Source organism: Lissotriton helveticus, chromosome 5_1 (genome assembly GCF_964261635.1).
Source record: "Lissotriton helveticus chromosome 5_1, aLisHel1.1, whole genome shotgun sequence".
Taxonomy (NCBI): Eukaryota; Metazoa; Chordata; class Amphibia; order Caudata; family Salamandridae; genus Lissotriton; species Lissotriton helveticus.
Genome location: NC_136065.1, coordinates 1,279,562,878 through 1,279,588,097, shown reverse-complemented (window position 1 = coordinate 1,279,588,097; position 25,220 = coordinate 1,279,562,878). Strand labels below are relative to the sequence as shown.

The window sequence follows — 25,220 nt, the reverse complement described above, 5'->3', positions numbered from 1 at the left end:
GGGGAAATACTATCCTTTTTCAATGCGATATGTGGTATGTATGCGTGTGGTTTCATCCAGTAGTGCACATGTTGTGCCTGTGCACAAAGATAGTATAATTGAAAGTCTGGTGCCCCAAAGCCGCCCAGGTGATATGGTTGCGTAAGGACTCTCCAGCTTGCCCTAGCCTGTTTACCAGCCCATGTTAGTCTTTGAAGGGCAGAGCATAATCTATCAAAGAAGGACTTGTTCACCCAGATTGGTATGTTCCAGAACAGAAACAGGAACCTAGGCAAAATTATCATTTTCTGAAGGGCTATCCTGTCGGCCATTGAAAAAGGCATTTTATCCACCTGTCTATCTGGTCCTCTAGTCTTGTCATTGCCTTTCCATAGTTTTCCCCAATGACTATCTCTGGATTTCTGTGTAACCAGATCCCTAGGTACTTAACCGGATCTGTGCGCCAGTTCAGGGGGAATTCTAGCTCAGGTTCCTTCGTGACTTTAGTAAGTGGTATCACAATCGATTTATCCCAGTTTATGCGGAGGCCAGCGTAATTTTCATATTTAACATTCTCTGATGAGCGGGTTTAGGTTCCTGTCCGGATGCGTGGTGTATAGGACCATGTCATCTGCATACAATGCTATACCAATCGGTCTGAGGTCAAATTATAGAGCCGTTGCAGAATGTTTCTGACGAATTTTACAGGCCAGCAGCTCAAGTATTAGAGCAAAGAGCATTGGTGATAGTGGGCATTCTTGTCTAGTACCACGTGTAATTGTTATAGGATCAGATGTGGAGCCATTTATCCTAACTCGTGCTTTGGGCATCGTATATAGTAAGGAGATCCATTTTAAAAAGGGTTCGGGGAACCCCATCTTACGCAAGGTTACAAACATAAAGCCCCATTCCACAGAGTCAAACGCCTTAGCGGCGTCCAAGAGAGCAGCAGCTGCTGGCACATCCGGATCTAATTGGTGGTAGAGGGAGAATATGGTGCGAAGATTGTGGGTAGTAGACCGCGTTGGCATGAAGCCTGATTAGTCTGGTAGTATCAAATTACATAGAAGTGGTTGTATTCCATTCGCAATTACTTTAGCTAAGATTTTTACGTCAATATTTATTAGGTGTAAGGGCCTGTAGGAGTCGCACATTTGGGGATCTTTACCTGGCTTCAGGAGTGCTATTAGGAGGGCCTCGTTTAGCGTGTCCGGTAATGCGCCTTCTTCATATGCTTCTTCAAGCATTTCTGCGAAATTTGGTACTAGTATATCCCGGTATTCTTTGTAGAACTCTCCAGGGAGTCCATCAAGGCCAGGAGCTTTATTATTGGGAAGATAATTAAATGTGTCTATTATTTGCTCTTTAGAAAGATAGGGAGGCCAAAACATTTTCTATGAATGTCAGACTACCATGCCAACTCTGTCATTCAGATATTCCCATATATCTGGAGTGGAGGCTGCTATCTGGGCCGTATACAATTGGGTATAATAGTTAGTGAAGCATTCCAGTGTGGCCGGTGCGTCTTGGATCTGCGTGATAAATGCCGTGGTATGAGTGGGTCTGATTTTATATGATAATGCCCTGCCAGGTCTGCCCCCCTCCCCGTAGTTCCGGGCTATGTGTTTGCGTGAAATGTATTTAGTCTCATCATCAGCAAACTCGTTATACTTATCAATGTGCTTCCTAATTTCAGCCAATATCATGTCACACGGAGTTTCTTCAAATTTGTGCTTCAATTCGATAATGTCAGTCTCAATTTTCTCTAGCTGTCGCTGTATATCTTTCAGTAAGCCTGCATGTGCACTTATACAATGTCCCCCTATGGTGACTTTAAACGCCTCCCAGAGGGTCCTTGTACTCTGGACAGAGCCAGTGTGTTGCGCGAAGAAGGTTAATATGGCTTGGCGGAGCCCCTCTCGGAATACCTGATCTTGTAATGCTGTCTGTCTCAGTCTCCATGTAAATTGTCTCGGAGTGTGCGTCGGTATATCTAATTTGATTAGAACCGGTGCATGGTCGGACAATGTCTTGGGCAAGTGTACCACCTCAATAGTCCATGTACATACATCCTGTGTTACTAGCCAGTAATCTAGTCTGGACCACGTAAGGTGTGTTGACGAGAAACACGTCCCCTCCCTCCTGTCCGGGTGTAGCTGTCTCCATATGTCCACTAAGTCCCAGACTGCCATCCCTTCCCGTATAAATTTAGCCAAATGTTTACCATATCTATCTAGACCTGTCGATCTATCCAATGCGGGATCTAAACAAGTGTTAAAATCGCCTCCCCAGAGGATAGTGCCAGGCTGGAGATCACTCAGTTGTGTCCACATTCTAGCATAAAAGGTCCTCGGAAGCTTGTTTCCGGTCCAGGGAAGGCATGGCTTGGCAGTTCGGGCTCGACTGTTCCCATGAGGCACGGGGTCAGACTGATTTGCATATAGCCATGTCTGAACTGGGGTGGCAGAGTGGGCTAAAGAACGGTGATGGATCAAACCCAGATCTTTTGACTGGGTGTGAGTGTTTGATTGGTTCTGATGCTCCGTCCATCACCACCCCCTTTTGTACCGCTTTTTGCCGCCATAACTGTGGCCGGGTATGCTCAGACTTGAGTCCCTTGCGCACTTTGCCACTGGATTCAAGCAAGACGGGCTGAAGACGGCTGGAATGCCAGAAACCGGTCCTCGGAAGCTTGTTTCCGGTCCAGGGAATGCATGGCTTGGCAGTTCGGGCTGGACTGTTCCCATGAGGCACAGGGTCAGACTGATTTGCATATAACCATGTCCGAAATGGGGTGGCAGAGTGGGCTAAAGAACGGTGATGGATCAAACCCAGATCTTTTGACTGGGTGTGAATGTTTGATTGGTTCTGATGCTCCGTCCATCACCACCCCCTTTTGTCAGAGATTTCTGCTTACCCATTGCCCCCCTCCCACTCCTCTACCCTAAAACTAGTGGAGACACCCCATTCAACTATAACCAACATATCCCCTCAAAGAAAACAAAGCAGGAAGAATACAACAATCGGTGCGGTTCACGCGCAGTGGCCAGAGCTGCCTACCCTTTGCTTGTGGCCTAGTCCATATGTGTCTGCGCCCTCCTAGTCACATCACTTCAACAATTAACATTGATATTCCTCAGTGTGTATGGAACCGTGCAGACAGCGACAATTCAATCATCGCACAATGCCCTCATCACATTACATATCACATTAATACTACAATATGATCTTATCGGCTGTCAACTTATCTGGCGTTGCATATCAGTGGTTATCCTGTAATCGAGTCCTAGTCATCCATTGACAACTGGATATGAGTGTTCTCCACTGCATGGATTGGTGTCACCATAGCGTCCAATGTGTGTCTGTTTATCCAGATCATTCAACATCTGACATTGTGGATTGTTCTCCATGTTCACCTGGTGGCGATTTCCTCCATGTGCCCAATTTTCCTTTTTGCTGCAGAAATTTCTGTACTTACAATGGTTCATTGAAGATCCACGTTTTACCTTCAGCTGTGACTTTGAGTCTGGCCGGGTATAGCATAGCGTATGGTATAATCTGCTCCCTCAGTTTTTGCATTGCGGTGGCAAATTTCTTATGCGCTTCTTGCACCGCATAGGTAAAGTCCGGGTATATGGAGATGTCCCTACCTTCATGTGACAGTTTCCCCAGTTCCCTGGCTTTGCACAGTGCCGCGTCACGGTCTCTGTAGTTCAGGATTTTGGCAATGATCGGCAGCGGTCTGGACCCAGTAGGTGGTTTAGGCACCAGAGATCTATGGGCTCTCTCGACAATAAACACCTCCGAAAAGGTGTCTCCTTCCATCATGGATATCAGCAGCTTTTCGACGTATTGTTCCATTGGGCCTGTATTTGTCGTTTCAGAAATTCCCATCAAGCGGATGTTGCTTCTCCTCGACCGGGCTCCCAAATCCTCTGTCTTTGTCGTCATTGCAGCCAGTTGCCTCTCTACCTTAGTTTGTTGCGCTTCCAGTTGCACTTGAGTCTTCTGCCTCAGATATTCTCCGCCCCGCCATATCAATGCATTCTGTGTGTTTGTCAAGTCGCTCGGACATCCTGTCCACTCTGTAGGTCAGGGAGTCTATCTTCCCGTTGATATTGGTTAGTGCAGCTTGGATTGTATTGAACATGGATTGTATGTCATCACTAGCAGCCCGTCCCGACGTTGTCCGGGAGCAATCAGGCTTCTGGGCCCCCGCCCGCCCCGACGTTGTCTCAGGCTTCAGGGCCCCCGCCCGCCCCGACGTTGTCCGTGGGTCCCCCGGAGCGCACCCGCCACTTTCAAGGCCCCCAATGAACCGCACATGGGCCGCTTCACCTACCTCAGCCGCCGCTTCTCACCGCTCTCATGTCCGCCGCTCCTCACCGCTCTCATGTCCGCCGCTCCTCCTCGCGCTCCTGTACGCCGCTCCTCCCCGTGCTCCTGATGTCAGCACGCACGTCGCGGCCGGCGCTACTTCCAAGGGCTACTTTTTTTTTTAATCGTAAATATTTTAAAGAACGTATATTTTATTTTTTTATATAGCCTATGTCCATCTGCAGACCCTGACAATCACAACAATGTATCGGGTGTTTGGATTGGTGCTGTGGTTCCTGAGTTTACCCGCCTCAAAGGTTCAAAGTTCTCTCTTTATAATAGTAGTATAGATTTGTTATCCCTCCTGTAGCTCCCGGTGAAGTTTGAGATGAAGCTTGTTCATCAGTAGTAGGTTCTTGCTGTTTTTTAGCCTGGTCAAAGTTTATTTTCGGTTGGGTGCGGTCTGGTTTCCCCATAAATCAGCAGTAGTATGGGCTGTCTTATAGCCTTGATTATGCTATAGGCACTGGATATTCAGTACTGCAAGTCTGAGCACACTAGCAGGGCGGAAACCCAGTATATCAGCGCGTGTATATCTTCGTCCAGCTCCTCTGGGTTCCTCTTCTATTTCTCCACACCGACTCTAGTTCGCAGCTACAGGCGCTTTTCTATTGTTTACTTCATGGGCTGCGCTGTACCACTGTTGTCCTGTTGTTCCCTTGTTTATTCCACAAACACTGCCTGTGTTCTCAATCAGTGGGTCCCAGGCGCAGTCTCTGATGTCCGGCTTCGTAGACCCACATAGTGCGCTGCCGCAGCGTCCCGGTGACACCAACCCAAAGTGCCACAACAGATCATTTAGTGTCCAGTGCATTCAGATGTATGGGGGAGCGTGACATGCAATTATTGGCAGGCTTATTTTATATGGTCGTATTACCAGGGGGGCCTTCCGCCTGTCTCTGAACTTTCCATATGGTGTGTGGTCTTGCCAGTGATCGGGGTGCTACTCAATGGGCCGTTGCTTCCGGTGTCTCTTATTGGAGCCTAATTGTTGTAAAAAGCTGAGTTATGGCTTTGCTCCACAGCGCTATTGTGTCAGAGCAGTTCCGGCTCCTCCGATACCCGGCCCACGTGAGCTCTGTACTCACATGTGTACCAGGTGGCTGTTGTCCCTTCTCCCGGTGTGCGACCTCAGGCAGCGCTCGATGCTTCCTCCGGTAAGCCCGCTATCCACCCGCCGAGTCTCAGGGACCCAGCGCTAGCAGCTAGGGGGGCGCGGCAGCCCAGGGATCGGGAGTTGGTTGTGTAAGTGGTACGTCCTTAGCAGGCCTCCGTGCGTTGTCTTCCGACGAGTTCTGTTTTCCCCCACAGCTTAGTTCTGCAGCCCCTGCAGATCAGGGATGGTGTGACCTGCCCCCTCAGGCCACACGGGCTCAGCCGGTGTCCCGGGCTCCGAAGTGCGTTGCAGTCGGGTCCGCCCAGTTGGCCTGCTGCATTACGTGTTCACCGTCGCGGGTTGGCTGCGCACTGTGGCCCGGGCATTTACTTTTGTTTTTATTTCCAGGGCCTCAGATGTCCACACATCAACGCAGGGCAGCGGGGCAGCTGTTGGAGGTTTTAATGGCCCGTCGCTAGGTCCGACGTCTTTCCTCACGGCCCCTGTGCCTTATCCAGATGTCCCCAGTCGAAGTGAAGGATGTTTCTTAAGGATATTGTAGGCGAGGAGCTCGCCCCAGGAATCTCCCTTAAAGTGAAGGAGTCACTCCCCTGCATCTTTAGGCACTGCAACCAAGCTAACCAGTCTGCTGCTCCTCATGTCCTATGGACTCCGAAAGGATGAGCAACACAGGTGGTGGTTTTGCAACTCCCTTGAGACCTGCACGGTCTTCTCAGCATGTTTAAGGCTAATATCCCACTTTAGAACCGCTGGAACCGAACCTCTGTGCTGCGTGTCGACTTGCCGTTGCTAAGGCTTGTCGACTCTGTCCTCCAGAGATCTTTGGGCTACAAGAAGCTCCAACCTCTCTTCTTGCCAACATCTTCGTCCTCACCGCATCCTCTGCACCATGTGCCTGCATCTTTGGTGAGCTGTTTGAGGTCCTCTTGCGACTCCTGTGCCTTCGGCCTGGGGGTCCTCTTGAAGGTTTTCTTTGGCTTCAGTGGGCTCCCCTGCTTTATCAGGGCATGCTCTGACTCTCTTGCTTTTAGCGAGTCCCCTGGAACTTGGTGGTCACAGCGCCGCACCTTATTTGTTTACCACCTCTGTAGCTGCAGAAAAGGCATATTGGTACTCCCGCCGGAAAACAACCCCCTTGTTCTTGACTTTTGTTGTGGGACAGCTCGTTTACAGCTCCTGGTCTTCCACAGTGTTTCCTGGTCCTCACAGCTGCAGCGACAAGGTCACAGTCATCACTCCTGCATCTTCCGTCATCGGTAGTCATTGGTCTTCTGTGCCTCCTGCTCCCTAGTGAGTGGCATAGACTCTGTCCCCTCTGTTTTCAGGTACTCCTCTTTAAGAGTTCATCCTTGGATTCCACCAGACTCCTTTACCTTTGCCAGCTGCATCTTTTCTGAAGTCCTCCATTGTGGTATACGGCGGTTTCCGACGTCACTTCACACCTATGCACCGGGCTTCCCTGGTGTAAGTATCCTGGTTCCTGGGGTATCCACGGGTGGGGTGACTCTCCAACCTTCACTGGGCTCAAGGGAACCTCCCAACCCAGGACCTCCGTAAGTTCCTCTGTCACTGACTTCCAGTAGTGCGTGATCATAGGAAAGAACCATACCATGTGATAAAAGTCAGCTTGGGAGCAACTACAGCGGGGACAGGAAGCATGAGGTCGGACCACAGTGCGATGAAGACGCAGTGGCGTGAGGTAGGCCACTTGTAAGTAGTATATTTGAACCAATCGGAGCCGCGCTGAGGCTGTAACAGTTTTGAGGGCCATCGGTGCATCCCTCCAGTCAGCTTCGTCCAGGGAGCCAAGCCAACCCTCCCACTTATCCCGGAGATGAGAAAGGGAGTTGGGGGTGTTATTCGTGAGGGAACAATAGATGTCCCCAGATTACCAGTCATGACCTGGGCTTCAGGTGGGCTATATTCGGTTAAGTAGATCCCCTCTGAGATGTGGGCGTGGAGGGCAGGTGCAGCTGTAGGTAATGGTAAAACTGGGAGGTGTGGAGGAAGAAGCGGGCCTGCAGATCAGGGAATCGCGTACCTGGGTCCCGCCCCAGATATCCCTAAGTTGTGAAATCCCGATGAGATCCTAGGGTCTGAAACCTGAAAGAGCGACGACGTCCTTGAGGCACGTTCCGCACCATAAAGGGTATATCGTGTTAATTTGCCCGACTAGTAGGTGTGGCGTAGGGAGGCCTGCCAGGCCAAAAGCACCCTGCGCGGGTGACCTTGGGCCGAGCACTGGAGATAGCGTTTCCGTAGAGCATCCCCTGAATATTGGGAGAAACCCAAGTTATGCACCTTCAGGCGGTACGCCGGGTCCGACCAGCCACCATTAAACCAGTCATGCACTGTGATGAGCAGATTCGCTAAATAATATAAATACAGGTTCGTCATGCCCAACCCACTGTCAGAGGGCGGTATCCTGTACTGGGGGAGGCCCAACTTCGGTCGCCGACCTCCCCACAGGAATTTAGTGGCTAAACCGTCATTCTCTCGGAACCAGGACCGTGAGAAGGAGAGAGGTGTGTTCTGAAGCATATAGAGAAATCAGGGCAGGACCATGATCTTAAAAAGGGCTTTTCTGATTATAGGGTTTAGTGGCAGCGTTTGCCATTTAAGGAGGTCGGCACAAACCCGTTTCACAAGAAGAGTGACGTTGAGAGACCAGGCGAGATCGGGAAGGAGGGCCACCCAGATCTCCAAATACTTAAACGACTCCGGCGAAGAGGAATCGAGGACTGCCAATCAAAGCATTCTCTCGACAAATGGAGGGGGGACCAAGACCGACTTGGCCGCGTTCAAACGTTAATGAGAGAGATGGGGCGATAATCGGAGCAGTGGGCCAAGGGAAGTTGAGACTTAGGAATCACTACGATAGTGGCCAGGTCTGTTTCAGGACAAAAGGAGCCGCGGTAAGCCACTTCATGATACATTGCTAGGAGGTGGGGGACCAGCATGTCCCAGTAGGACGCATAGAACTCCTGTGGGAGTCCGTCCGGTCCCAGCGTCTTACCCGCAGCCATGCAGGAGATAGCATTGTTAATTTCTTCCGGAATAATCAGGAGATCCAGGTCCTCTGCCTCAGTGTCGCTGAGCCGCGGGAGGGAAACCCTCTCATGCCGGAGGAGCTATGGGAGTGTGAGGTCTGGAAGCTGGGCAGAGTATAGAGAGGCATATTACGAGGCAAAGCACCGGGCCACCACCGCGAGGGTCTGATGGGTCTCCCGGTGGGAGTCAGTCACTTCAGGGATAATACGGTTAGCCATAGGATGAGTGGCTATGTGCTGGAGGAGCTTCCTGTTTTTATCTCCCCATCCGTACACTTGCGCCACGGAGGACCTCCATAGCAGCTAGCGGACTCCATGGAGGCCTGCTTGATCTCATCCCTCAAAAATGTCAGTTTCCGATCCTGAGCCACCATATTCTCTCCAGGCGGGTGGGCTTCCAGGTGGGAAGCCTGGGCCTCCAGAAGTGTGAGCCGGGCCTCCTGTTTCGTATGTTGAAGTTTGAGTTGGCCCTTGGCAAAGCAACGGATGGTAGCCTTACTCCCCTCCCATAAAGTACCAGGAGATGAGACCGAGCCCTGATTAATTGTGAAGTATTAACACAGTTTGTCCCCTATGTGTTTTGGAAGTCTTTAAATAAACTTATTATTATAATTACACTGAGTGGTTCTTTTTCGTTTAATTTACACTATATGATTAGTTCTGGTGAAACAAGTTGTTTAACACTCCTTCTGGGCTAAGTAAGCCTGGAGGCTGCTCTCCACAGCTACCACATAGAGAGTTTTCTATTGGCTGTCTAAGACCACTAAAATCGCCCTATGGGTTGTCTGCATTAAGTCTAGGTGCTTCACTTTAGTAAGTGTGCACCACCACTAGTCTCCTACAACTCTTTTGTCACAAATTTGAGGATATGGAAAGATCTTGTCTGTCAATGTGAATCCGATGTATATTAAGGAGGATATTAATTTGGTTAGTTTCCTACATGAGTGTTTTTGTATTAATTGTTTTTATTCTGAATGCATGTATATTTAATACATTTTTGAAGCAAGATTACGTTAAATGTGAATAATAGCAACGCTGGTTTTCGCATACTAGGATTATAGCATCAAATTGACACATAAATTGACTTCCCACAAACATTATTACTCATAAGTTTAATTTAACTGAAGCAGAAATACATAGGTCTCTTGATAGTGATAGTTTTCCTTTTGTGGAGCAAGACAGTCGGGCATGTCCAGGTATATGACTGAGCAGATCTCCATTTGTGCCTGGAACTAGTGATCTCAACCCAAACTGTCATAAAACAGCTGCCCATTTTGCTGGTTAAGGTTCTCATAGTCAGAAAAGCAGAATAAATGATTGCATTGTATTACCACATCACTCATATCTGTGTTTAACTTCCCATTTGTTAATTTACTGCTTCGCATATTTTTTTCTTTTCTGTTAATGTTTGTATGTTGCCGGTGGTTAAAACATTTATTTTGTTCTACCTGCACTGCTAGTTGTAAGATAATAGTTTTAGATGGAATGTGCCTTTAATAATCCGTTTCTGTCACTCCTAATCAGGGTGCAGCCAAGGCTCTCATCTTCCCTGTGGTGCAGCAGTTCACTGAAGCCTTTGTCCAGTGCCTCCGGATGCCGGACGGGCCCACTGCAGATAGTGGGCTTAAAATGGAGGTTCTAAAGGTAACAAAGCATTGTCTTTGAAGGTTCAAGCGGCTTTTTCATGCCTCATCTTTTGTTTTGTATGTTCTGTCGGGTGCCTCATGACGACCCTGCAACTTTCAGAACATTAACTCCAATTACATGTTTAAACAAGCTTTTGCAGTACAATCGCTCTCGCCTTTGGGACCTCATATGTATTTTGCTATGCAGCACATTAGCCTGGGTGCTGAAACATCTACTGTTCTTTAACATGGAGGGAAAGTGAGCACCAAACTGCGTGACACACTAGGTATGGGAACACATTTAGATAAATATTGCCTTTCAGTGGGAAATCATATAGTCTGACGCTCTCTTTTTAATATAAAACCAGAGCCTTCGGTGGTCATATCACTGAAAATACAAGATCTGAAAAAAATATTATTGTCTACGGGTGCTCGTGGAAGACAATTTCTTTTGATTGGAATCTAGAGAATGCTAAAAATGAATCTGGTATTTTACTGACCTCCACTAGTCTTTTTCTATCAAGACAGTTAAATAGAGACCGTTAAACAGAAAAAAAGTAAGCAGAAGCAGACAAGTCCTAGGGCTGATCTCCAGAGCCCACAAAGTACAAACACACAAGTGTATACTAAAGTATATAAAAGAGGTCTTGAATGCTCGACCTAAAAACATCATAGCGCACAACATTGACTGCAAGCAAAACCTTGAAAGAATTTGCTCAAACCACCCCTCCCACATTGGACACATGCTTTGTTTTTTGTTGTACCCTTTATTAACTATCCATAATATGCACCACAACAGTAACATACCACTACTCAAGAAATGACGTGCATCTGGCTTCTATGCAGCAAAGAAAAGAAGTGCTGTTTTTTTAGGATGTTTAGACTACTGACTGACTTTATTGATGGGTCATGATACTTATGCCTTTTCTCCAAGTACCCATGGATGATGTAGTTATCCAGTATTGGGGTATATTTCAAAGATTCACATGCTTAGAATCATCCCTGCTGACAAGGTGGGAGTCTCGCGGTATAATAAAACACATACATTATAGTCATAATAACATTACACTATAGGCTACTATGGACCGCAAAGTCATTACATTAGCGTATCTCAGACCTTTTGTGAAAAGAACCAAACTTGGAACATAGCCAATCAGGCTGCAGCACCATCTTAATACCTTCCACAGAGAGGCAAAGCCCTCAGATTTTCGTAGCACAAGTGACAGTAAGTATGCCATAATGATAAGGTAAGCCTCTCCGGGGAGGAGGGTGGGGTTGCATGTGAATCGATGAAAGGTACCAATACTGGATAAGAGTTACAGGTAAGTAACTCATTTTCTTATCCAGTATCTTTAATAGATTCACATGCTTAGAATCAGAATAGCTAGCAGTAAACCATACTTGGTTGTATAGTGGATGGTGGGTATCATAAGAAACAACAATAGATACCTTGTAAAACTAATACAATAATGCAGTACCCATTGCCAACCCAATACTGGTCAATTCATAACATATGTATCAAAATAACATATCTAATAATGAACATAACAATTTGTAAAGATATAATCACCTCCTTACAGAGGCTTACCATATTTAAGAAGATTTCGCAACACTGCTTAACCCACTGCTGATTCAACCTCTATAGCCAGATCAAGAAAGTAATGCCGTCTAAATGTGTGAACATTCTTCCAGGTTGCAGTACGTCAAATCTTTTCCAAAGGTAGTCCAGCAAAAAAACAGTAGATGAGGATACTGCACTTGTAGAGTGAACATTGGGTCTCATATATAACAGATGTCCTGCTTTAGAATGACAGAATTGAATAGTAGATGCAATCCACCTTGCAATAGTGGGCTTCGTCACAGCTGTTCTTGGTTCTCGACCACCATAGGAAATAAATAATTGATTGGATTTTCTGATGGACACAGTATGTGAAATGTAAAGTTTTAGACACATTTTGACATCCAAGGTATGCAAGGATTTTTCAGCAGACGAATTTGGATTAGGAAAGAAAGATCGCAATATAACGGGCTCATTAAAATGCAATGTAGAGGGAACTTTAGGAATAAATGTTGGATTAGTTCTGAGAAGGACATGGACATTGGTGAATTTCAAATACGGTTGCTTGATAGTGAAAACATGTATTTCACTGACTCTCCGAGCAGAGGTGAGGATCACTAAAAGCTCTGATTTCCATGAGAGGGACTTTAAGTCTACTTTATGAACAGGCTCAAATGGATGTTTCATGAGCTGCTGCAACACCAAATTAAATCTCCAACTTTTATGCTGGCATGCGACAGGTGAGCGGCTGGATGTCTGAGAACTGCCTTAAGTTGTACTCTAAAAAGCCTGAGGTTCTCCTTTTTGGCAGAGATCCATCCATCTTGCCCTCATATTGGTAGCTCTCGGAGCTGCCCCCACCCCCCACCCTGCCACTAAGGCAAAGAGTCTGCGAGTCATTTTTGACGCCACCTTGCCCTTTTCCCATCATGTGAAAGCGATCACTTCATCCGCCTGCTATACATTGAAGATTCTGAGGAAGATATTTCCATACATACCGTCAGACCTACAAAAAACGGTGGTTTCTGCATTAGTCTTGTCAAGGCTTGACTATTGTAACTGCCTTCTGATCGGGATAAAGATGCAGAACTTTGCTTCCTGTTTGCTCTTTGGTATCCCAAAATATTCCTCGGCCAAGTTGGCCCTCAAAGCTCTACATTAGCCTCCAATGGAAAAGCAGATTAATTGTAAGGCCCTCTGCACCGCCTTTAAGGCACTGCATCAGGGACCCGCTTATTTGATTGCCCACTTCCGCGGGTATAACCCGATCAGAAATTTGAGATCCTCCTCACACATGCTAGTGGAGGTCCCCAAACCACGTGTATCAAGCTGGAGTGGTAAAAGCTTCTTAAACATCACAGCCACATTTTGGAATCGTCTGCTTTACACCCTTAAAAACGCGTCGGACTTGATGTCTTTTAGGAAGGACTTGATGACCCGGTTATTTACTGCATAATTTCTGAACGTTTACATTTACGTTAAAGGATTTTGTGAATTTGTTCCATTTTCTGTTAGTTGCATGAAGCTCCTTTCTGCATTTAGAAGCACTATGTTCTAATATTACTATAACAAATGGTAGTAGTTCCAGGTTATAAGAATTCGCTTCGTTACACTCTGCCCTTTCATGCTTACCAGGGTTTCCTCTTCGGGCATGTGTGGATACATGACCTTGTATATCGGGGGTTAGAGCGTTTATTTTAAGCTCTTGGATGTTGCATGCACTCCTCTGGCTCCTGAGCCTCTTGTGCACTGGCAGTGCTTAGATTTTGGTGCTGCTGTGGTTATGCCTTCCCTTTTTATGATCTCAGTGCTTGGAGTGTTGCTGACTCGCTTTAATTTTTTCATGGTCGATGTGACAGTTACATGTCTATCATGTTCTTATGGTTCTTGTTGTGGTTGATGTTCATTGACCATCCTTCACCTATTTTTGGTTGTCGTTTTGTGAAAGAGTAGGGCTGTATTCCAAGTTCTCCATGGAGAGTTCAGTTCTTCAGAGAATATGGCAATTGTAAAGCTGATTTCACAAGAGCCCTGGAGTTTGTTCCCTCAAAATGAAAGGTTTCATTGGGCAACGCAGTTCCACAAAATGTCCACCTACATTGCATCATTCTTCGTGAGGCAGCATAACACACATTGTAGCAATTCATAACACAGTGGATCAATTATCCTTACTAATATTCCTGTAGGTTTGGACTGTGGTACCACATAGTACTAGATGCGTATTATCACTGCATTTTATGATTGACCCTTGGGTCACCTGACCCGTAATGCAGCCAGCCTCCTGTCCTGTGACCCCATTGCACAAGTAAATGGGGTAGGAATTATTGATGGGGAGAGGTGGTATTTGCCCCTGATGATTTGTTTAGAACAGGACCCGAACTACTCCTTCACAGGTTCTCCATTGTGTGTAGGATCAGTGCATTTGGGGTTTTGGTCTCTACCCAAAATAGTGCAAGGGAAGGAGATGAGAAGGATTGGGTTTAAACTTGAGCTTGCTAGCCAGGCAGTCTGGAGTTGATAAAGTGTAATGTACTGTGAGAGTGTTGGTAATTTTAAAAATAAAGTAGTGAAAATAAATGTGCAATGACGAGGGTGGCTTTCAGAGTCTTTAAAAAGGCATCAACATAGATTTCCCTTCAACAGCGATTTTGCAGTGAGTACATTGTTCCTATGGCTACCTGACAGGTGGGGTTCATCCCTGAACATGCAAAGAGCAAGAGCGTGGTACGAGTAGAGAAAAACGTGTGCACAAATAACAGGTGATTTGAATGACAACACCAGGGCCTGGAAACCACATCCATCCAAATAACCTGGGTGTAAAAAAAAAATGCAAATAATCTCTTTATGTAGAGAAGGAGGGGCTAAAGACTAGCAAGGATGATAAACCACAGCGGGTAAAATGTAGCAGAAGTGCATAGAGAAAAAGAGTAGGTTGATCTATGTAACTATCAGATCAGCAAACTTGCACATTATGTAATCCTTAACTGGATTAGGTCTGCAAAGCACACCTTCTGAATAGGCCATGTTAGCAAACCTCTTTAAATAGGTTGGTGTTGGTCATAGCAGCTGTGATCTTCTATTTTTTGCTTGAAGCCTTCCACACAGTGAGGGAGTGAGCCTAATAACGTGAAGTTCTTGTCATAGTAATTCTTGTACTCCTAGTGATATGCCTTTCCCACAACTCACCTATGTATAATTTCATCCTGATGGAGATTTAAGAAATTGCTGTAGTGAGTTCTGACTGTTAGAAAAGTCAGTTGTATTCTCTGTTTTCATAGTGCTGTGAATGTTATTGTTCTTTCTCCTTGTGAATTGGTAATTTCTTGTTTTTTTAAAAAAAAAAAGAAGGGAGGATGAGTATAGACTTGTATTGTGTGTGGCCAAGTGAGCAAGCTCCTCGAATGTCTTCCTGAGAGAGAATTCCGTGATGGTGTGTGTTGGTGTCTGAAGGAGCATTTATTTGGTTGTGATATTATTATTCACGCTTTACTTGTCATTCTGTCTTGCAGGCTGTGACTGCCCTGGTGAAGAACTTCCCAAAGCATATGGTGTCTTCCATGCAGCAGATATTGCCGATTGTATGGAATACCCTGACAGAAAGTGCTGCCTTATACCCTTTTAAAAAAAAAAAGGAACTTCTTGACTTTCTCACATTTGATTCCTGATCTTTTTCTTTTCTTTCTTGAGTCCTGTACTCTGTATGTTTAGTGCTTTCTCAACCCTGCCCTGGTCAGTTGAGACCTCTGCCAGAGGTATCACTGTACCACTTGAGACAACATGGTCTATTCTGGTTCTGTCGGTGAGTTACATCTGTTTAGGCACCAGTGTTTAGAGTTCACCTTTAAGAAATAGGGTGGGTGGGGAGAACGTAGAGGCCTACTTAGTTAGGAGGGTGACTTTGACAAACTAAATAATGAAAGCAGGCATGTTGCTCAATTAGTCGCCATTTATTGATGACTGTGGTGTCTGAGTCTTCTTGGACTAGTTCGAGAAGATAACTAGTATTTAGTGATTAAATGGGGTTCTTGGTGCTTAATATTTAGAGGGATGTATTTTGAATGTAATGATGTGATCCAGGCAGACTTCTCTGACACAAGTGAATCAAAGACCACCAGGAGTGCTTAAAATGTTGATACTAACATTACTTTATGCTGTTTTTAGTACCTCGTAGAAAGGTAGTCTCATTTAGGGCGATCCAAAGGCAGTGGGTAACCTAGGCTTATCATTGTCGGACGACACACCTGCAGCTGACCCCAGTAAGATTCTGAAAAGAGTTTGAAAGATTAATTTCATTATGGACACTTATTGGCAGTTGTGACAGACTGAATATGGTATTTCATTAGAGAATACCTGCTTTAGAAACATATCAACATTCTTACATGAAGTAATTTTAGATTCTGTTTTAAACAAATCATTAAATACCTAACTTTCATTTGGGATCCATTCTTGCCAACAGCAAAAGCTTCTCCACAGCTTAGATATAAAGTAGCTCGATGATACAATCTCAACAAAACATAGGAAATTACAAAATGTATACTGCTGTACGTATATTGATTCTCTATGATCATTAATGGTGCTAACCAAACAATCCACAGGTTAATTAATTGTTTTCGCTATGTTTTTAATCAGCAGGTGACTGAGGTCCTTTTTAGGAAGGTCTAAGGCTCGATAAATCAGAGAAGTCTGCAACCATTCTTAGAAATGTCCAAGTTGCCAAAGTTTGTAGACCGCCTATAGACTCTCTCTCACGCAAATCCAGCATTTTACCCTGATCTCTGTCTGGGCCCATCCACGCGGTCACCCACCCCTTATATACACACTGGCCCCATATATGTTCTCTCCTTTCCATTTCCTCTCAGACCTGCCTCCTTTATTTATTTTTTTGTTTTGTTTTTTGCATATTTTATATAGCGCAAACTCGACCCGAAGGTATTGGAGCGCTTTACATGAGCACCGTATTTACATTACAAATTCGGGCACGGGTAATGGAGCCTATTTTGCTAGAAGGATGAGCTTTCTATGAGTCTCCTTCTGTTATAAGATGACACCTTCTCTTCTGCTTTCAATTTGTTCTTCATTTTAATTCATGTGAATTTGCAAATCGTATAAGATGGTGCTTCTTGAGATTTTCTTATTTGAGCAATCTTTACTTCCTGGTAATTCCCTTCTGGCTCGTGATTGTGCTTCTCTAAATCTCTTATAGTGTAAAAGAATGCCTCTTGGCTGGTCCGCCTACAAGCCGGTGCTTCTTGGGAGGTGTACTATTAAAGAAGGCCCTGCCCTCCAAGAATAAACCTTGTGTTCTGTAAAGTACACAGTTTATGTAAAGTTCTCATTTACCAAACAGGGCCTTGGTTCTTAAGAGTTAATATAAAACCATGAGACTAAAACCATCATTAAAACTGAGATTTCTAGCATAATTCATGTACGCAGAATCTACACAAAGTAGCACTACCAGTTGGATGCTGCAGACACATTGTTTCAGCCCAACTACTGACAAATTGCATAATTTCCACAAATGTACTGGATAATAATTCAATTAAGACTGTTTTCTTTAACGGCTCGCACTTATGTGAGAACGGAAGTAAACTACACGGAAGAGGTGGAAGATCCTGTTGATTCTGATGGTGAGTCTTACTTATATTAATCTTTGCAATGTATTTGCTTTTGCCCAGCCCTGGACTTGAAGGTCCTAGTATATTGTATAAGTTAGTGCTTGTTTTCATGATATGTTTGTGTTCTTGTTTCTTTTCCCTCTTGGTGGTGTTTCTCTCCACACCTTGGTAGTGTTTTAGAGAATGTTTGTTTACATTTAAAACTGAGAGTATAGACTTCTAAATAGACTGTTGTTTCATGAATATTTTAATATTACTCTGGGTTCTCCTAAAGTGCGTTCTCATCCGAAGGTGTTCTCAGTGTGTAGTGTGGTCGAGCAGCCTTAGGCTTATCGGAGAGGAGTGTTACATATCTGCAGTACATAACACAGTCCATAAGTGGTACACACAACTTAATAAGGAGATCCACTCCAGTTTATAAAAATAAAACATATATTTATATACATTTAGGCAACCAAATCAATACGATCAGGTAAGTATGTTTTGAGAGAGAAATATTTGCAGGTTTCAAAAGTTTACACTTCGTGCAATTTTCAGTCGCAGCAATGTTATCCTATTGAGGAAAAACAAACACTGCATACAAGTTCTTCATAGTGAGTTACAAGACCAATCTCCTGGACTTAAAGTGAAATGGAGCAAGGTCCAAGGCAGCACTAGCAGGTCACCTCCAGTGGCACTAGGGTGCTGAGGTGCAATTCCAGTCAGGTGCCCAGTTGAAGTCAATAGGGATTAATCCTGTCACAAAGAAGCTGCAGGTTTAGATTGGGGGGTGGGGGGATGACAGTCCTGCTGAACTAACAGGGGGGCCCAGGTCTCACAATGCTGAGGGATGTGGGGACACCTTTGGTTCTCTTCGGGCCGGATGCAGAGGTATTCTGAGACAATTGGGTTTCTGTCACTGGCGACAGTTGCATTAGAGGAGGGATCCAGCAGGATGGCTTTGGGAAGTCCACAGCTGGTAAACCGAAGGTGTGCTAAGAATCTGGAGTGTCTGGGGACCCCACTGGTACCGTTGCTCGGGCTAAGGGGCACCGGTGCAGTGGTGCTTGCCATGGTGGGTGTCTGGCTGTCTTGAATCCTTGCAGCTCTACTGGGGATGCAGGGGAGCAGTTCTGCTACTCCACTGGAATTCCTGGGTCTTAGTTGAAGGCTGCCCAGGCTTTTGGAGGCACTGGCAGCTATAGGACGAGTCGTCTTTGGTGCAATTGTCAAGGACAGCAGACTGACCGGCAGGGTTGGCACCAACTCATTTGCTGGTCTTCTGGTATTGCTTTTGCAATTCTTCATTGTCTGTTTTCTTTTACGTCAACAGGATCTTATTTCCTGATTGCTGAGGCTCCCCTAAATACTAAATTTAGTGGCATTAGGGGAGTGTAGGGTAGTAGCCAATGGGCTACTTTCCCCTGGTTCACTACGCCCCCTAAATGACCACTTCTTGTGGGAAGTGGGCATAACACTGTCCCAGTGTTCCTAATTATGCCATCACAAAGATGTCAGAATCTGAAATGTTGTGTCCTAATCAAGTAACCCATCTAAGGTGTGGAACAAGCCTGATGGTGAAGACACCTCTCTGACTACTAATTTTCCTGCCTGTCCAGGCGCCAAAGAGGCCTTGGTCAGAGGGGGTGGTATCCTTCTGAGGGAAACCAGATTCATATACCAAAGGAGGCTGGGTCTTTTAAGCCCCCTGCCTCTGAATGCACATGTTCGAGGCATATGAGCTGCAGATTGCACACTGTGCATAGATGGCCACCTAGTGTTGGGCCCGGATGTTTGCAGGTTGTTTTTCTTGTAGAGAGTCTTTGGAAGTCACGGGATAGGTGACTCCTCCCTTGGGTGATACTGCGCATGGGCATCGGCTCCATCCCCAGATAGTTTTTTTCCGCCACCGGGCTCGGATGTGGTTCCAGCGCTCCGTGTTGGAACCGATTAACCGTCGACGCGCAATCTTCATCGGCATCAAGAAAATACTCTACAAGGCGTTTTCTAGTCGACATAACTCTTCGACTCCAAGGATGTCCATTCTGGTCGTCGAATACGGCCTTCGGGCCCAACTAGTCCTCGACTCCAGCTAATGGAAAGGACGCCATTTAAAAGGTGTCCTCAATGTGGGTCGAAGTTTCCCCACACCGACCTCCTCGAGGTCTGTAACCTGTGCCTCTCTCCGGAGCTCGAGGCCAAGGACTGTTCAGCCTGTGCCTCTTTCCGCTACAAAAAGACTATCGGGGACCGGAGAGCCAGGCGAACAATGGCTCAAAGATCTAAGGCTCAGGTACCGGACGACATTTTCCAAGAAGGCGTTGACGTCCCTGAAGAACACGACGTCAACAGCGAATCGGAGGCAGAAGATTCAGATGTCGAGGACCTGACTCCAGTGCAGCGGGTCGTAAGTAAGATCGTCGACCCCCACACTTCCTCGACACCCACAAAAAAGGCTACGGTCACACCCCCGCCCTCGGGCTCGGGTACATACCGAGACAATACTTCGACGACCCCACCTTCGGGCTCGGCCAAGAAGTCGATAAGGCCTTTGGGAGACTCGGGCTCGAGTCGACCCCCGCTCGGTGCCGGCACACTATTACCGGCACCGAAAAAAACATCTTTTACCGCACCGAAGCCATCGGCGCCGAAACACCCAGTTCCCTCGGCACTCAAGGCAACTTCGGAGCAACCGAAAGCTTCCGACACCAAAAAACCACCGGAGCCGAAGCACCCGTTGGAGCCGAAAAAAGTGTCAGGACTCGAAAAAACACCCGGAACCGAAAAAGCCTTCGGATCCGAAAAAGACATCGGCTTCCCCCGTAAAGGATAAAAGGTCAAAAGAGGCCGAAACGTCCTTCCACGCCGACAGGCCATACTCCTGAAAAAGACTTGTTGGCTCCAGATCCAAAGCAAAAGACTCTTGATAAAGACCCAACGACTGTTCAATTGACACTATCAAAGAAACGACCACCAGAGGCGCCTGCAACGGCTCCATCCCGAAAGAGGAAAAAGGAAATGGCTACCTCACCTATGCATGTACCTCACCCAGCTCCTGCACCCACTCCTCCACCCCATATTTCACCACCTCTCTCCCCTGTACCATCTAGCACACATGGGGATGATGAATCAGACACAGGGGCTTATCCTCAGGAGCCAGTTGATCCCCCAGACTCGCCAGACCCATGGGTAGATTACAATACACCGGACGTCCCAGACGTCCCACAAGACGATATATACCCGTCTAGGCCTTCACCACCAGAAGACACCATGGGGTTCTACCAGTTACTAATCAGAGCAGCACAATACCATGGGGTAGACATGCACTCCGATGCAGTAGAGGAAGACTTCCTCCTGGACACATTTGACACTGCACAACGGTCTTCAACAATTTTGCCAATGCTCAAAGGGGTGGTTAAACATGCCCCTGATGTTTTTAAAGACCCTGTCAGGACTAGAGTCATAAACCCAAGAGTGGAAAAAAGTACAAAGCTGCACCATCTGACCCAGCATACATAAAGGGGCCAGTTCCCCTCGACTCTCTAGTCGTATCCAACGCACGAAAGAGGGCTAACTCTCAGACATCAGGAGAAGCTCCCCCACCTGACAAGGAGTCTAAACTCCTTGATGCGTCGGGGAAAAGAACAGCCTTACAAGCAGCAAACATGTGGCGCATTGCTAACACGCAAGCTTTACTAGCCAGATACGATAGAGCACACTATGATGAGCTCGAGGACATAATGCAACATCTCCCTGATCAATTCAAGGATAGAGCTAGTGAGCTAATTCAAGAAGGCAAAATTATTACTAACACATCTATCCGCTGTGCACTAGATGCAGCAGACACAGCCTCAAGAGCAGTCAATACTAGCGTCCTGCTGCGCAGGCATGTTTGGCTGCGTATATCAGGCTTTAAGCCAGAAGTCCAAAGTGCCATACTCAATAGGCCATTCGATGAGAAACACTTATTTGGCCCTGAGTCTCTGAGACTCGAAAAAATTAAGAAAGACACGGACACAGCAAAGTCTATGGGAGCACTGCAGTCGCAGGCTCCCAGACGTTCTTTTCGCCGCTCCACATAGAGGTGCGGGCAGAGGGTACTCATCAGACACACCATCCACAGGTTATAAAAGCCCCACTCAGTCTACCTACGGTAAGGGCTATCAAAGGGGAAGTTACCGCGGTAACAACAACAAAGGCAGAGGCAAGAATAACAACTCCCGCTCCACCTCTACCCATTGACTCCCCTCCCCTTCCCCCGCCCCATTCCACACCTGTCGGGGGAAGGATACAGCAACACCTGTCAGCCTGGCAAGTCATCACATCAGACAGGTGGGTGCTTCAAATAATTCAGTCAGGTTACTGTGTAGAACTAACATCTACCACCCCAAACATACCACCCAAACAGCGTCCAATGTCACAAGATCATTTAACGCTGCTCAAACAAGAAGTACTTTCTCTACTGCAGAAAAATGCAATAGAGATAGTTCCAAAAGTATATTCCCTGTACTTTTTGATTCCAAAAAAGGACGGATCTCTGAGACCCATTCTAGACCTCAGACCACTCAACGGTTACATACAACCAGATCACTTCCATATGGGCACATTTCAGCAAGTCCTCCCACTCCTGTTACAGGACAACTTTCTGGTCACACTAGATCTCAAAGACGCCTACTTTCACATCCCAATTTATCAGGCGCACAAAAACTATCTAAGATTTGTGCTGGAAGGACAGCACTACAAGTTCAAGGTACTCCCATTCGGAGTAACCACAGCGCCAAGAGTGTTCACCAAATGTCTAGCAGTGGTGGCAGCACATGCACGTCTTCCCATATCTAGACGACTGGCTTATAAAGGCACAGTCATACAACCAATGTGTACAACACGCTCACAATACAATACTGTTACTTCACAACTTAGGCTTCACAGTAAATTACAACAAGTCACATCTGCTACCGTCTTACACACAACAGTACCTAGGAGCTACAATCAATACTCAACTAGCACGAGCTTATCCCTCTCCAGCAAGGATAACAAGTGTGCAAACGCTCCTATCCAAGTTCAAATCACAACACTCGCTTCCAGCTCAAGTGTTTATGCAACTCATAGGGATGATGGCATCTTGCATATTCATAGTACCTCACGCAAGACTGCAAATGCGTCCGCTTCAAGAATGTCTAGCACGTCAATGGAACCAGGCTCAGGGTCAGTTAACAGACCTAGTGTTGGTAGACAGTCGGACTCATCGCTCTCTGCAATGGTGGAACACAAAAAACCTATCAAAAGGCCGACTGTTCCTAGAGCCAGTTCCACAAATTACACTAACAGCAGACGCATCGCTCTTCGGCTGGGGAGCCCATTTACTGCATCACACCACGCAGGGAAAGTGGACACCAATGCAAAAACTACTCCACATCAACCATCTAGAGCTATTCGCTGTGTTTCTAGCTCTAAAAGCATTCCAAATGCAAGTGGTAAACAAGACTGTTTTAGTCCGCACAGACAATATGACAGCCATGTATTACGTAAACAAACAGGGAGGGACACACTCTCTGCAGCTCTCTCAACTAGCTCAGCAGATATGGAGGTGGGCTATACCTCAGAACATCTTTCTAATAGCCCAACACGTGCCGGGGGTCCAGAACACTATCGCAGATCTGTTTAGTCGGCAGACTCAGCAGATGCACGAATGGGAACTTTCCACAAGTTCTTCATCCGTTCTTTCAGATGTGGGGTCAACCTCAGATAGACCTTTTCGCCACCCACGACAACTCATGGGACCTCCATTTGAACCCTTACACAAATGCAAATTGCAATTTCTGACATGTAAAGTGGCTTTCCTAGTAGCCATTACTTCCTTAAGAAGAGTTAGTGAAATGCAAGCATTTACCATCCAAGAACCTTTTCTGCAAATGCATCACAATAAGGTGGTTCTTCGTACAAACCCGAAATTCCTACCAAAGGTAATTTCACCGTTCCATCTAAACCAATCTGTGGAACTGCCAGTTTTCTTCTCGCAGCAACAAAGTCGCAGAAAGAGCTCTGCACACCTTAGATGTCAAAAGAGCACTACTCTACTACATAGAAAAAACACAAAGCTCCAGGAAAACAAAACCGCTTTTTGTATCCTTTTGATCACCACATAAAGGCAACCCAATATCAAAAACTGGTATTGCCAGGTGGATCGTTCAGTGTATCCAAATATGTTATCAAAAAGCTAAGCGTACACTGACAATTCCTCCAAGAGCCCATTCAACAAGAAAAATAGGGCTTATATGGCATTTCTAGGGAACATTCCCTTAGAAGACATCTGCAAAGCAGCTACACGGCTTACACCGCACACATTCCCAAAACACTATTGTGTAGATGTGCAAACGAAATAACAAGCTACTGTAGGCCAAGCTGTACTTAAAACACTATTTCAAACAACTGCAACAGATACAGGTGGTCGCCGCTAGTGTGGGTACTGCTATATAATCTATGCACAGTGTGCAATCTGCAGCTCATATGCCTCAAACGGAAAAGGCTACTTACCAGTATGCATCTGTTCTTGGCATGTAGAGCTGCAGGATTGCACACGCCCACCCGCCTCCCCGGCTACTTTTATCTGTTCCAGTGTTATTAACATTAGATACAAACACACATGGTCATCACTATCTCTTAGCTCCATCACTTCCCTAATGGCGAAAAACAATCTGCGGATGGAGCCGATGCCCATGCGCAGTATCACCCAAGGGAGGAGTCCCCTATCCCGTGACTTCCAAAGACTCTCTACAAGAAAAACAAACTGCAAACATCCGGGCCCAACACTAGGTGGCCATCTATGCACAGTGTGCAATTCTGCAGCTCTACATGCCAAGAACAGATGCATACTGTAAGTAGCATTTTCCTTACAGGTCATCCTGCTGGAAGGGGGTGTTAAACACCCTCTGCCTGAGCATGCTGTGTTCCTGACGTCCTGAAAGTGTTGCCCCTCACCCCTGGGGGGTCAGAAACTCGTCTGTGGTGGCAGATTGGTCAGCACCAGTCAGCCAGTCCACAAGTAGTTTGTAGGTATTCAAGGGTTGATGCTTTACTGCCCTCTGGGTGCCTGTATTAATAAACCCATCACTGGAATCCGTGTGGGTTCATTAATACAATACGTTTGATACTAAACATCGTTGGTTTCAATGAAGCCATCATGTAGCTGGGGAACTCTTTTTCTCCAGTGTCCAGCACATGTGCTTAAAATGGCTTACCTGGTCACTTGTACTGGCAGTAATTGAAATGGCCAGCACATGGGCATATCTGCTCATGCAGGTATGTCCTCACATGAAGTATAGTGCACCGTGCCCTAGGGCTGGTAGGCCTGCTGTAGGTAGGGGTGACTTACATATACTGTATGCAGTGTCTGTAGACATGGCTCACAAGACTGTGTAATATGTTGTGTTTTCACTTTTGTCTTAAACAAGACAGGCAGCCTGCAATGGCAGTCTGCATGAGTTAGTTGAGTGGTCCCTTAGGGTGGCACAATACATGCCCATGCCCCCTAGGTACCATTTACTAGGAACGAATAGGGGTGACAAAGGTATTGCTAATTGGGGAACAATTGTACAGTTTTGGGAAATAACTGGCACTGGGGACCTGATTAGCAGGAACCTAGTGCACGTCCTGTCAAAATTGCTTCAAATACCAGGCAAAAAGTGGGGGTGACCATGTCAAAAAAGGGCAGTTTCCTACACACATTATTTACTAACTCTTGCATTCATAGGCATATTCCTTTATGACCCATCCAGCTCCCTGGTAATGAATGCCTCATCTGCATAGATTGCGAACCAACTAATCTAGGTTAAGGAGCCTAGACATATTCGAACCCTTACTGAAAATGCGCTAGGGCTGCATATTCTTTATTTGTATTTCGCTGTGCATAAAGTAATGGGG

At 46.1% G+C, this 25,220-nt stretch overlaps 1 protein-coding gene across 1 annotated transcript in view; it reads left to right on the top strand.

Moving 5' to 3' along the window:
* IPO9 (importin 9) overlaps window positions 1-25,220 on the top strand; it is a 514,800-nt gene that overhangs the window by 168,882 nt on the left and 320,698 nt on the right. The window contains exons 8-10 of the mRNA XM_078644100.1: window positions 10,048-10,167; window positions 15,216-15,316; window positions 17,275-17,333. Coding sequence (XP_078500226.1) covers window positions 10,048-10,167; window positions 15,216-15,316; window positions 17,275-17,333 — 280 coding nt within the window. The remainder of the gene's footprint in view (window positions 1-10,047; window positions 10,168-15,215; window positions 15,317-17,274; window positions 17,334-25,220) is intronic.